At 41.7% G+C, this 14,121-nt stretch overlaps 1 protein-coding gene across 9 annotated transcripts in view; it reads left to right on the top strand.

The window, feature by feature from the left end:
• The window catches only part of PRRC2C (proline rich coiled-coil 2C), an 81,573-nt gene that overhangs the window by 23,774 nt on the left and 43,678 nt on the right, over nt 1-14,121 (top strand). For all 9 annotated transcript variants that reach the window (XM_060774366.2, XM_060774363.2, XM_060774361.2 and 6 more), the window contains exons 9-15: nt 1-88; nt 470-581; nt 2,488-2,556; nt 3,598-4,201; nt 6,285-6,445; nt 6,904-7,144; nt 8,481-8,694. In XM_060774366.2, the coding sequence (XP_060630349.2) occupies nt 1-88; nt 470-581; nt 2,488-2,556; nt 3,598-4,201; nt 6,285-6,445; nt 6,904-7,144; nt 8,481-8,694 (1,489 nt within the window). The remainder of the gene's footprint in view (nt 89-469; nt 582-2,487; nt 2,557-3,597; nt 4,202-6,284; nt 6,446-6,903; nt 7,145-8,480; nt 8,695-14,121) is intronic.

Below are 14,121 nucleotides of genomic sequence, written 5' to 3'. Positions count from 1 at the left end.
GAGCCCAAAGTGAGGTAGATTACAGTGAACAGTTGAATTTCAGTGATGATGATGAACAAGGAAGTAATCAGAAAGAACATCATAGCAGGTTGATATCCTGAATATATTTGTATGTTTGGGAAACATACAAATTGTCAGTTAAATGTTGTGTTGTGTCTACACTGTGCATGTCAGAGAACAAGAATGATACCGTGACTAGGTTAAGTACTGGATTTGTATGCAAAAAAAAATGAAGTACTTGAGTTCTAGTTAACTGAGAGTCTACTGTATATTCCTGTTTCTGGATCAAACATACTTACTAGCATTTTTCTTTTCCATTTTGCTGTTTTTGCTGTGCATGTCTCAAATTATAAACATAGGATGAATAACTAGCAAAAAGAATGACATTTTTAGGAAATAATACATGTTTAAAATGTTTTAAGTATCTAAAAGAGAAACCTCTTCTATTTTCATGAATGTCTTTATCCAGTAATGAACCTGCAAAAGATTTGGAGGAGAAAAATGGAGAACATAAATCGTCACTCACTTTGCAATCAATTGGTCCAAAAGGCCCTTGTAATCAAAGTTCTCAGCCAGACCAGGTATATATTGTATTATCAGTTTCTATACATGCAATACGCCCAGAAATATAAATTGTCTGTTAACCTTTTCTGTTGTTTTGTGAGACAAATATGCAAGCAATATAGTATTTTCAAAAGTCTTGCTGAAACATGGCAGTTTACGCAGTATTGCAACTTAAATTGCTGCTGTTAACTCCAAATTGTTTCTGACTTACAGTGAGCTTAAGGTGATCCTAATCACAGGGAGCGGACGATGCCTCTATTGAAGCAGCTCCAATGGTTGCTGATAAGTTTCCGGTTCCAATTCAAAGTGCAGGTTATTACCTATAAAGCCCTAAACAGCTCAGGTCTGGGTTTATCTTTGTGATCGTATCTCCCCCTTTGAACCAGCACGAGCTCTAAGACCTGATGGGAAGGCCCTCTTCTTGGTCCTGCTTTCATCACAAGCATGTTTGGTTGGGACAAGAGAGAGGGCCTTCTTGGTGGTGGCCCCTCAGCGCTGGAATTCTGTCTCCAGGGAGATTAGATTAACCCCCACTCTGTCCACCTTCCATAAAGACTTGAAAACTTGGATGCTCCAATGTGCCTTTGAATGACGATTAGCTCCCGATCAAGCCCACCCAACACTAACATATTGTTTCCGTTTACTCCCAGCTCCGGCCCTATAGTCTGCGTTTTGCACAGCCCTTGCCCTGCCCGCTTAAATCAGAATATGCCCACTTTTTTCAGCTACTAGTTGTATATATTTTATGTTTTTACTTTTCTAGTTTTAAGTGTTTTAATGATATTGTTTATTGTCACATGTTTTTAATTTCTGTTTTACCTTGTAATTCTTGTTTTATGCTGGGCTTAGTCCCCATGTAAGCCCTCCTGAGTCCCTTTAGGGGAGATGGTGATGGATATAAGAATAAAGTCATCATCATCATCATCATCATAGGTTTTCAGGGGCTCAGAGTATGTGATTCGCCTAAGATAATCCAGTGGGGTTTCATGACTGAACTGGAAGTCAGTCCCTGTTCTCAAGAGTTGTTGTTCAATGCTCAAAACACAACATCACGTTAGCTTAAATCTACAATTCCCTTAAAATGAGCGAAGCAAGGATTGCTCATACCATAGCAGTCCTTGACTGTTTAGCTATTTCCCACTTTGACTTATATATGTTGTCTAAATAATCTAGCTTGTTTTATTATTTTATTTTCGATGCTTGGTCTTTTCAGACATAACAAAACCTATTCTGCTTTAGTTGATTTGGGAGAGCCCTGTTTCATAGCAAATAATCATTACCATATCTTTCCTGATTGAACTGCACCTTTATATTTTACATGACACGAAGTCTTATATTTTCTTATACTAATTTCTGATTATGTTTACTTTTGTTTTCCGTTTCACCATTGTTGATAGATAATACGATGGTATCACATTAGAGTTCTCAAGCACAGGCCTGCATTTCCCTATTGCACAGTTGCCCCTGAAGAATTCTGGGAAATGTAGTTTAGAGAAACTTTGAGAATTCCTTAACTACACTTTCCAAAACTGTGCAGGAGCAAATTGGGCAATAGGGAAACAAGGACCTATTCTTTAGAACGCTAATGTGTTACTGTCATTAGTCATTACTGGTACTATATAAAGAGTAAATATATGAACGGTTTTACTAAAGTGGCCAAAGATGTTTCTCATTAGTAAGGCCTTAAATCAATTATTGTTACTTCTAATACAACTCAAGTCCTCCTAGTTAAAAAGTGGTTAATAATTTTATATAATTGTTGAGATTTGGGAGGCATCTTTACTTTTATTTCTTCATTGTTCTCTTAAGCTTCTCTGATTCCATGCAGAATTTATCTTTCACAGTTTAAAATGATTAAATCAACTTCATTCCATTTCTTGTGATTGAAAAAAAAGATTTATAGGGATTTTTCCCTTAATTCAGCAGGGGCAAGGACCATCTTCAGTGCTTGAGAGGGGTACTGCTGGGCTTCATGCAAAATCTGTCCTTCAGGTATGAAACAAAGATATGGTCACCTGAAATTGCCACTGAGTCAAATATCAATATTTACATTATTTTCTAGTAAAATATACACTGTGCTCAGCAAGAATGGCATGTTAGGCATGTGGTGCATATTGTGGGATACACAATACATACATCATTATGAGTTTTTTTCATTCATTTGCTGGTTCTGTTGTCTTTTTTTGTCTTTTTTCCAGTAGCTTGGTAGTAAACATAGGCTAGAATCCCCTAAAACCCCTGAATGTGTAAAAAGTTCTTTAGCATGCTAATAGGAGTATTTCTCTTTTGTTTACAGTTCATAACAACATAGTAAAAGTAGCTCTATGGATCCTTGTTCTGTAGTGGTATCTGACACAGGGGAGAGAGTGGACTGTGGGTGGAAATTAAAAGTTCCTAGTATGGCTATTGAATACCTGTTTAATTACCTGAACATTACCAGTAAATTATTCTTAACCTAGAATGAGATATTAGAACCTGCTGCAGTCTCCATATCTTAAAGCCTACAATCCATTCATTCTTTAAACTGCTTGTATTGTTGTTATTGCTTGTATTGTTGTATTTTAGGCTTGGCCTCATGTAAGCCGCACCGAGTCCCTTGGGGAGATGGTAGCGGGGTATAAATAAAGTGTTATTATTTATTATTATTTAAGGTGTATTTTAAGTCCCATAAGTTAATGTGCATGTTTGGAAATAGAAATAAATTTTATAACAACTATTTCCCCCCTTTTCTTCAACACTTCAGTTGTGTTCCAGTTTATAAAGTAAGAAGGTATTCATAAGATGCCTTAGCTCTACATTTCTTCATGATAAAGTTACTTTATTTTAAATTTAATCCTGTTCTGGGCATTTCTGAGTGAAAATAGGGACTCTTAGTAATATTCCCTTTATTATGCCTGACCCAAGAGTACATGAGAAACTTTTTGAGAGTTTACATATTTGAGTTCTTTTCCATTGCTTTTTGTTACTAGAAGCAGAAAGCAGTTTAGTCACATGAAATGTTTCTGCTTTTCTTTATTTCATAAAACATTATAGCACCCAGTTGCAGATCGATTGACAGGACCAGGAAGACAAGGTCCCTTTCCACCTAGATCAGCAGCAGATGAAGATGAAATTTGGAAGCAGAGGCGAAGGCAGCAAGCAGAAATATCTTCAGCAGTAGAACGAGCTCGAAAAAGGCGAGAAGAAGAGGAACGAAGAATGGAAGAGCAAAGAAAAGCAGCATGTGCGGAGAAGCTAAAAAAATTAAATGAAAAATTTGGATGTGTACCAAAACCAGTCCGGGAAGATCCATTTAAGGAAAAAGAAAAGGTCAAGGAGAAGGAAATTGAAGAGGAGTGGAGAAAACCAAATGAAAAGGAGACACGGGAAGTGGTACCAATCGAGAGAAAGGAAGAAGAAAGCCAAGAGAAGGAAAAAGAACCTGAGAGGGAGTTGGAAAAGGAGAAAGAACCTGAGAGGGAAACTGGGGTGGAGACTGAGGCAGAGACTGAGGCAGAGAAAGAAAGCGAAAGGGAAGAGAAAGAAAAACCTGAAGAGAAACCTATCCCTGAAGTATCTGAGCCTCAAGAACCAATCGCCCCACCTTTGAAAGTAGAGGAACCACAAGAAAGTGAAACCAGCACTGATGAGGGGAAAGGTCTGTAATCATTATTTTGTTTAAAATGGATTGGACAGCTGTGGCCCTCCAGATATTGGACTGCAACACTATGTAACAAAATTTGAAAAGAAATCTGTTCCTAGTTTGAAAGTGTTATTTCCTGTTTAATTGTGTGGTACTTGCTTTGAAAGTAGTTTTTCTACTTCAGAAACTTTGTTTTTGTGGCTGCCACAAAATTACGTTGAATTGGTTGAGATTCTGTAAGATATTCATTAAAAATCTAGAATGAAATGTGCTGTAGGATGTCCTGCAAAACAAAAGTTTTTGCACTTTAATAAACTTTTTCAATGTGTTTATGATAGAACCAATTAGAAAATTACATTTATGGCCCAGGAACAAAAATCATGTTCCATAGTGTAATCCGAGTTGCAGTCTCACAGCATCTGGATGGCTCACAGTGACCCACAGACCACCATTTAAAATAAGCAGCACAGTAGCCTATAGCAGATATTTAAAAATATAGAAATGCCATAATACTCTCAGATTTAGACATTCAGAAAGCAATTTCTGTGGTTGCTTGAGGTTAGATTAGAAACAAATATTTGAGATAACTATCTCAGAAAATCCTCTAATACTGTAAAGGTCAGAAGAATTAATTGAGTGTATTACTTAGCTCGTACTAGATTAGACCTACTGAGTCAACATATAGATGACTCCCACTAATACAGTGGAGCTGGCAGGATTCAGGCTTTTTTGAATTGTATGGACATCAGTGAATACCTATATAAATAAAAATGTCATGTTAGTTTGTGGGATTAACAGAACGCAAAAACCACTGGACGAATTGACACCAAATTTGGACACAAGATACCTAACAACCCAATGTATGTCCTTCACTCAAAAAAATTGATTTTGTCATTTGGGAGTTGTAGTTGCTGGGATTTATAGTTCACCTACAATCAAAGAGCCTTCTGAACCCCACCAACGATGGAATCAAACCAAATTTGGCACACAGAACTCCCATGACCAACAGAAAATACTGGAAGGGTTTGGTGGGCATTCACCTTAAGTTTTGGCGTTGTAGTTCACCTACATCCAGAGATCACTGTGGATTAAAACAATGATAGATCTGGACCGAACTCCACACGAACCCCACCAATGAGAAAATTGGGCCAAACTTCCCACACAGTTCTCCCATGACCAACAGAAAATACTGGAAAGGTTTGGTGGGCAGTGTCCTTTGGTTTTGGAGTTGTAGTTCACCTACATCCAGAGATCACTGTGGATTAAAACAATGATGGATCTGGACCGAACTCCACACGAATACTCAATATGCTCAAATGTAAACACTGGTAGAGTTTGGAAAAAATAGAATCTTGACATTTGGGAGTTGTAGTTGCTGGGATTTATAGTTCACCTACAATCACAGAGCATTCTGAACCCCACCAACGATAGAATTGGGCCAAACCTCCCACACAGAACCCCCATGTGGGCCACAGCAACGCGTGGCAGGGGACGGCTAGTATGTATATATTAAAAGCACAGCTATGGTCCTGCAAACAATGAAGCAATTGTGATTTAAGTAGACTAATAATTTCTTGGTTTGTGCTGAGTGTTTACTGTAAGACTTTTCTTAAATTTTAATGAGCCATATCCCAAGAGGCAAGATGTTGGTGAAATTGAGGTGTTTTCGGTTCTAAATTCTCCAGAAATTCTTTAAATGAAGTCTTAATGTGTGTTCATACATGCCTGCTTTAAATCCTGGCCATAGGTTAACAGTTTATGGAGACTGCACTTCACATCATGGGACTTCTTTTTTAATGGTCATCCAATAGAGTAATGTCAATGCTCCTGATGCCTTGCAAGGCCTATTAAATTCAGTTCTGATATATTCTTTTTTACATTACTGTTTCACTGCAGTCAGATTTAAAGATGTTTTCTGCCTGTGCCATGTTTGTAAGGGTTTTCCCCCTCCAGCTTCTTCCCAGTTTGAACAATTTCATAGCATTATGTTAGTAAGTCTAAACATAATAGTGGATTTTTTTTTTCAAATGATGAACTGCGTTGCTTGAGCTATGTCATATAAAGTTCCAGACATGCCTTTTTTTCCTTTCTTGGACAGAATGTCAGGCTGTTTCCGCTCCACAGGAGAGCAGTCATAATGAGAGAGAAAGTTTTCATGAAAGCGAGACTGATTCTGGTGCGCACACTCGTCCTGCTCTTTCTTCCGGCTATTCAAAACAGTTTCAGAAATCATTACCACCAAGATTTCAAAGGCAGCAGGTAAAATACTAATATTTATACCATTAAATAACTATTAAATAATAGTGCAGGCATGAAGCCTTAGACAGCATAATATGTAGATCGGTGCTGTTTGCATCTTCCCAAGAAATGATACCAAATAATTTGCTATAGGCATTCATTGTTCTTAGTAAAGTTTGACTAATCCTGCTTGAAAATTTTAGTAGACGTTTGCCAATAATCCGCCCAGTCCTGGTGTTTGATCAATCTTTAATTTAGTAATAGTTTCACAATGTCTTCTCTTGTAATTGGTTTGTTCAGTAATTCTTTGAAGCTAGGGATCGAACAGAAAATATGCTTGTAATGCACATGATCCCTTACCTCTTCTAGGCTCTAAAATTGCTGTTTCTTTTTGGCTAAAATGGAGCTTCTCAATAAATTCTCCAATGTGACATTCTCATCGCATCAAAAGTAATATTAATCTTTGTTTTGTGTTTTAGGAGCAGATGAAACAGCAGCAGTGGCAGCAGCAACAAGGAGTAATGCCACAGTCTACACCACAGCCTTCTGGTAGCCCTGTTCCACCCCCAGCACACAGACCACTATATCAGCCCATTCAGCCACATCCACCACATTTGGCTTCTGTGGGCTTTGATCCACGATGGCTAATGATGCAGTCATACGTTGATCCGCGAATCATGTCAGGAAGACCTGCTATGGAAATGCCACCCATGCACCCAGGTATAATTGACACCTCAATTAAAGAGACTTCATTGGCTCCCACCTTTTCTGGCACAAAGCAAACTGTTTGCTTTGGCTTCTTAAGCACTAAGTGTTCAGAAACCAAGCTGCATAAATATTGTCTGTTTGTGCATTAACTAGTACAGTAACCCCTATGTTCAGAGCTTTTCTTAGGGTACCCTACATGAAGTTAGGCAAGAATCAAAGGGGAAATCTCTTTTGTAAGTGCACCATTGTTATGGTATCTATGTGGGTTAATTATTGTTGTTGATTAAATATCACACAGCTTCATATGGGCTTTTAGTAGTTTTATTTTGGTTTTTTTTGCTTCATTGTGCTTATCTACTTAGGTTTTCGTAGTGGGAAACAAATACAGAAACTTGAAGTTGTAATGATTTCTTGTGTCTTAGTCTTAGGGCCCTTCCACACAGGCATATAACCCAGAATATCAAGGCGGAAAATCCCACAATATCTGCTTTGATTGTGCTTTGCTTTCATGGCAGGGGGGTTGGACTTGATAGCCCATATATCTCTTCCAACTCTATTATTCTATGGTTCAATGTCTAGTGTAGAAAATTAATAAATCAATAACCATATTATTTTATTGTGTTATCCGGTCACTTATGTGTTTCTTTATGGTTTCCTCATACTTACAAGACTTATGAGAATGAATAATTAGTAGATTGAGAAAAAACTGAACAGTAGTGTTGCATCACAGATTACACAGTATCATAGAATCATAGAATCAAAGAGTTGGAAGAGACCTCATGGGCCATCCAGTCCAACCCCCTGCTAAGAAGCAGGAATATTGCATTGAAATCACCCCTGACAGATGGCCATCCAGCCTCTGTTTAAAAGCTTCCAAAGAAGAAGCCTCCACCACACTCCGGGGCAGAGAGTTCCACTGCTGAACGGCTCTCACAGTCAGGAAGTTCTTCCTCATGTTCAGATGGAATATCCTCTCTTGTAGTTTGAATATGGAACAGTATCAATGATGATACTGTATCAATAATGATACTGTTTCATATCTGAAGGTGGAACAGTTCCATATCTGAAGGTGCTTTCTTCAGACAGTCAGACAACTGATCTTGCTCAAAAGTGGGTTTTTCACCTATTCTCATAAATTATAGAGGTGAATCCTAACAGTGATGCTTCTTGTGAGTTTAATTGTGGTGGTGGAGCACAAACATATCAAGGCTGGTGATCTCTAGCACAGTTGGAATAGCACAGGGACAATAGCACAGGTACTATACAAACATTTTTTAAAAAAAGTATCCGTTTTTAAAATTACTGATACTAAGATATTAGGTTTAATATTTGAATATTTTCATTACAGGAATTATAACTCCTAAGCCACTTCTGAGAAGGGATCAGGTAGAAGGAGCAGGAACTGGTTCAGATTCTTTTGATCATGTCACTCGACCAGCAAGAGAAAATACTATACCACAGTCAGAGCCACACATGATGTGGGGATCAGATTCCTATCCTCACACAGAGCCTCCAGAGACTCCTACGCTTCCAAACCTCCTTGAAGAATCTGAAGATGCAAGGTAAACTACCGGATTAGCTTGTCATAAGCACTTAGTTTTTCTGCACAGTCCATTTGCATCCTGGGTGTTTCAATCATAGCTGTCATTTCCATATTGTAAAAAAGTAATAAATTTATTTTTATTACAGAATTGTATATGGTTTCTTAGAAAGAAGTGCATGAGCCTGCACATTTGTTTGTCTTCATCTGCTAACTGGCAAATAGGAACTCAAAAAATGATCCATTCAACCATGACTGATGTAATACATAATTAAACTCTCCCTGGATCCCTTGGACCATTATAACTACAAACCAGTGTCTAATTTTCCCTTTTTTGGACAAGATGATTTTTCCCTTCCTACACTGTCATATAGAATCCAGATTATCTGATTTGAACTGGATTATATGGCAGTCTAGATTCATATAATCCAGTTCAAAGATGATAATGTGGATTATCTACTTTGATAATCTGAATTATATGATAGTGTAGAAGGGGTTTGAGAAGGCAATTACCCTCCAACTCCAGACAATCTTCAATGATGCAAACTTCCTTGACCCATTTCAAACCAGCTTCAGGCACATTACGATGTTGAGACTGCTATGGTCACCTTATTGGTCAATCTCCATCTTAATACTTATGGGGAGGGTGTCCCTGTTGGTGCTTCTATACCTCTCAGCTGCTTTTGATACCATCAACCATGGTGTCCTTCTGGAACACCTGATCAGAGGTATTGTGTTGCAGTAGTTCATATCTCTCATGCGGGTTCCAGATGATGGTGCTTTGGGATAGTTACTCCTCAAAAAATGGAGCTGTTATGTGGCATCTCACAAGGAGCCATTTTATCCCCAATGCTTTTTAACATTTACATGAAAACACTTAGTCTAATGTACAAGAACCTCAATAATAAATGCTGGAAATGTGAAGTACATACTGGAACCTATTATCATACTTACTTACTTACTTACTTAGGCGATCCCTCGTTGGACGAGTAAGATGGTCTTCCATCATGGGTTTCCTTGTGGGTCCGTATGTGGCTGTGGAGCCCTATTCTTGCTCTGCATCTTCTTCCGCAGTGAGGGCATTGGTTTCCAGGTGGAAGGCGGTCCCGGTCGGGGTTGGCTTGACGCGCCTTCCTCCTGGCACGTTTCTCTCTTTCACCCTCCACTCGTGCCTCCTCGAATTCTGCAGCACTGTTGGTCACAGCTGACCTCCAGCTGGAGCGCTCAAGGGCGAGGGCCTCCCAGTTCTCAGTGTCTATGCCAGAGTTTTTAAGGTTGGCTTTGAGCCCATCTTTAAATCTCTTTTCCTGTCCACCAACATTCCGTTTTCCGTTCTTGAGTTCGGAGTAGAGCAACTGCTTTGGGAGACGGTGGTCAGGCATCCGGACAACGTGGCCTGTCCAGCGGAGTTGATGTTGGAGGACCATTGCTTCAATGCTGGTGGTCTTTGCTTCCTCCAGCACGCTGACGTTTGTCCGCTTGTCTTCCCAGGAGATTTGCAGGATTTTCCGGAGGCAGCGCTGATGGAATCGTTCCAGGAGCTGCATGTGACGTCTGTAGACAGTCCACGTCTCACAGGCATATAGCAGGGTTGGGAGGACAATAGCTTTATAGACAAGCACCTTAGTATCCCTACGGATGTCCCGGTCCTCAAACACTCTCTGCTTCATTCGGGAAAATGCTGCACTTGCAGAGCTCAGGCGGTGTTGTATTTCGGCGTCGATGTTGACTTTGGTGGAGAGGTGGCTGCCAAGGTAGCGGAAATGGTCGACATTTTCTAATGTTACACCATTAAGCTGTATCTCTGGCATTGGAGAGGGGGCGGCTGGTGACTGCTGGAACAGCACTTTGGTTTTCTCGATGTTCAGTGACAGGCCAAGCTTTGTGTATGCTTCTGCAAAGGTGTTGAGAGTGGCTTGTAGATCTTCTTCTGTATGCGCACAGACGACATTGTCATCAGCATACTGGAGTTCTATAACAGATGTTGTTGTGACCTTGGTTTTGGCTTTCAGTCTACTGAGGTTAAATAGCTTGCCGTCTGTCCGATAGATGATTTCCACTCCGGTGGGAAGCTTCCCATCAACAAGGTGTAGTATCATGGCGATGAAGATGGAGAATAAAGTTGGGGCAATAACACATCCCTGTTTGACACCCGATTCCACCTTAAATGGGTCACTTTGGGAGCCATTGCTGTCCAAGACTGTTGCCATCATGTCATCGTGGAGGAGCCGCAGGATGTTCACAAATTTGCTTGGGCACCCGATTTTGTGGAGGATGGTCCAGAGAGCGCTGCGATTCACTGTGTCGAATGCCTTTGCAAGGTCGATGAATGCCATGTACAGAGGTTGGTTTTGTTCCCTGCATTTTTCTTGGAGCTGTCGTGCAGTGAAGATCATGTCCACGGTTCCTCTGGAGGGGCGGAAGCCGTTCTGGGATTCTGGGAGGGTGTCTTCTGAGAGGGGCAGAAGGCGGTTTGCAAGGATTCTTGCGAGGATTTTTCCAGCAGAGGTTAGAAGGGAGATACCTCGATAGTTTCCGCAGTCTGTTCTTTCCCCTTTTTTGAAGAGGGTGATGATGGTGGCATCCTTGAAGTCTGCTGGGATTTTCTCGGTCACCCACACTTTTACTATGAGCTGGTGGAGTTGGTGTGTCAGCGCAGGTCCTCCCTCTTTAAAGATTTCAGCAGGGATCCCATCCGGTCCGCTGGCTTTGTTGTTCTTTTGTTGGCTGATGGCATTGCTGACTTCTTCCAAACTAGGCAATGCTGCAAGCTCATCCCTGGTTTGTTGTTGCGGGATTTGTGAGAGGACCTCTTCGGCCACACTGGAGCTGCGGTTTAGGAGGCTTTGGTAGTGTTCTTTCCAACGTAGTGCAATTGACTTTTGGTCCTTCAGGAGTTTGGTTCCGTCTGATGAGCGTAGAGGCTGTATGCCATGGTTTCTTGGCCCATAGATGACCTTTGTGGCTTTGAAAAATCCTTGAGCATTATGGGTATCTGCCAGGTGTTGGATTTCTTCAGCCTTCTTTGTCCACCAGATGTTCTTGAGTTCTCTTGTCCTTCTTTGGACCTCAGCTTTTGCACTGGCGTAGATCTTTTTCTTAGCAGCACAGTTGATGTCTCTCTGCCATGTTTGGAAGGCTTTCCTTTTCTTGTCGATTAGCTGTTGGATCTCGATGTCATTTTCGTCAAACCAGTCTTGATGTTTCTTGGCTTGGTATCCAATAGTTTCTTCGCAGGCTTGGATGATGGAGGTCTTCAGTTTGTTCCAATGTTCCTCAACATTTTCGGGGTGTACTGTGGGTAGATGGTCCTTGAGTGCTGTTTGGAGATGGGCTCGCCTGGAGGGCTCCTGAAGGGCTTGGGTGTTCATTTTGCGCCTTGTCTTTCTTCCTTGGAGTCTGCGCTTGGGGGCGATCTTGATAGCCATCGTGGATCGGATTAGCCTGTGGTCGGTCCAGCAGTCGTCAGCACCTGTCATGGCTCTTGTGAGGAGCACGTCACGGCGGTCTCTGGCACGTGTGATTACATAGTCTAAGAGGTGCCAGTGCTTTGACCGGGGGTGCTTCCATGATGTCTTGAACTTGTTTTTCTGGCGGAAGAGCGTGTTGGTGATGACGAGGTTGTGCTCCGCACATTTGGTGAGAAGCAGGATGCCATTCGAGTTGCTGTTTCCAACCCCGTCTTTTCCTATGGTGCCTGGCCACAGGTCGAAGTCTCGCCCGACTCTTGCATTGAAGTCCCCCAGGAGGATGATTTTGTCCTCCTTAGGAACCCCCGATAGGACGGTATCCAGCTGACAGTAGAATTTCTCCTTGATGTCTTCATCAGCGTCTAGTGTTGGTGCATAGGCACTTATGATGGTTGCCCGTTGGTTTTTGGCAAGATCAATTCGGAGGGTGGAGAGTCGTTCGTTGATGCCAGTGGGTGCTTCGGACAGATGTTTCATCAGATCATTTCTTATAGCGAAGCCAACTCCGTGCATTCTTTGGTCTTCTTCGGGCAGTCCCTTCCAGAAGAAGGTGTAGCCTCCTTTTTCTTCCTTCAGCTGTCCCTCTCCTGCTCTCCGGGTCTCCTGAAGGGCTGCTATGTCGATGTTGAAGCGTCCCAGCTCCCTTGCAATGATGGCAGTTCTGCGTTCGGGGCGTTCACTGTCACTGTTGTCCATCAGAGTCCGTACGTTCCACGTACCGAAGTTCATTTTCCTTTTTTGGCCGCAGGGTGGTGACCCCACTGGACGCGGCAGTCCAGTCAGGGATAAGTGAGGCAGACTATGTTTAGGGCACCTTTTCTAGCCCCCTCCCCGTGTGGGGTGAGCAGAGTGGGTCCTAAAAAGGGCTGCTCAGTCGCGGATACAGCTGCCGAACTACTCAACTGCCTCGGACCTTGAGGTAGAACGACTGAGTCCGTACCCACCGCCCATGTGCCAGTCTGTGACTAGGGGCTTCCAGATTTCACAGTCCTGCCCCCGTCGCCACTCGCTGATCGCCATGGGTCTTTGGTTGCTTGGTTTTTATTTTCTTTGGAAGACGCCTGTGCGTGGGTTTTTTTAATGTGTGGAGGTCAGTGCACAACTGAACAACACACAGTCTTCACAGATGAGGTTCCACTGGTGATGTAGTTTAACACAATGACCGTGGCTTCTCAGTCTGTTGCAGCCTTCTTCCGCCTTCGCAGCCGTTGTAACATGTACCATGTTATCCTCCGCCTGCTCCGCCGTTGAGGTCTTTGGGTCTTCGGACTGTGCTTGGTCTGGGACCTCCCCCGCGGCCACTCCTGGGAGCGCACGACTCCAGTTGTTGTGCCCACAGGTTCATCGGAACACGCAAGCCCCCTCACCACGACAAGGTGACAGTCCATCGAGGGGGATTATCATACATAGTGGTTCTGTCCTAAAGCCAGAAGTTATTGGAAAATGATACAATAAATAAGTCAAAAAATTCTAAAGGTCAAAATACAGATGAAGCCAGAATACTTCTTCTTAGGAATTACTGATGAGGACATAAAGCTTGAAGAAAATGAAGATATCCTGTTTACATATCTGACGACAGCAGCCAGAATAATATATGCAAGAAAATAGAAATCAAAGGATGTGGCGACCGAAGAAGAATGGCTAAAAAAAAGTTTGAGAAATAAAAGATATGGATAAATTGACCTTCTACCAGAAAGACTAGACAGGAAGACCCATTAAGAAAACTATTTGGCAAAGATTTGAGGAGTTTATGAAAAACTGGACACCAATTACATGCTAGAGATACAGGCGGGAGAAGAAGAAAAAACCAAAAATCACAAATTTAAGCCGTTTGGACTAAATGAAGAAAGTAGTTTGTTCAACACAGAAGATCATGTGGAGAAGAAGTTTGGGAAGCCAGGATTACCCCCCCCCCCCCCCCCAAAAAAAAAACCCTGGCCTTTCCCTAATCTTTTCACATCCTGTTTCCCTCCCCCGCT

Source organism: Anolis sagrei, chromosome 4, assembly GCF_037176765.1.
Source record: "Anolis sagrei isolate rAnoSag1 chromosome 4, rAnoSag1.mat, whole genome shotgun sequence".
In the NCBI taxonomy this organism is placed as follows: domain Eukaryota; kingdom Metazoa; phylum Chordata; class Lepidosauria; order Squamata; family Dactyloidae; genus Anolis; species Anolis sagrei.
The sequence above is the reverse complement of the archived record's forward strand: the minus strand, read 5'-3'. Positions and strand labels throughout refer to the sequence as shown.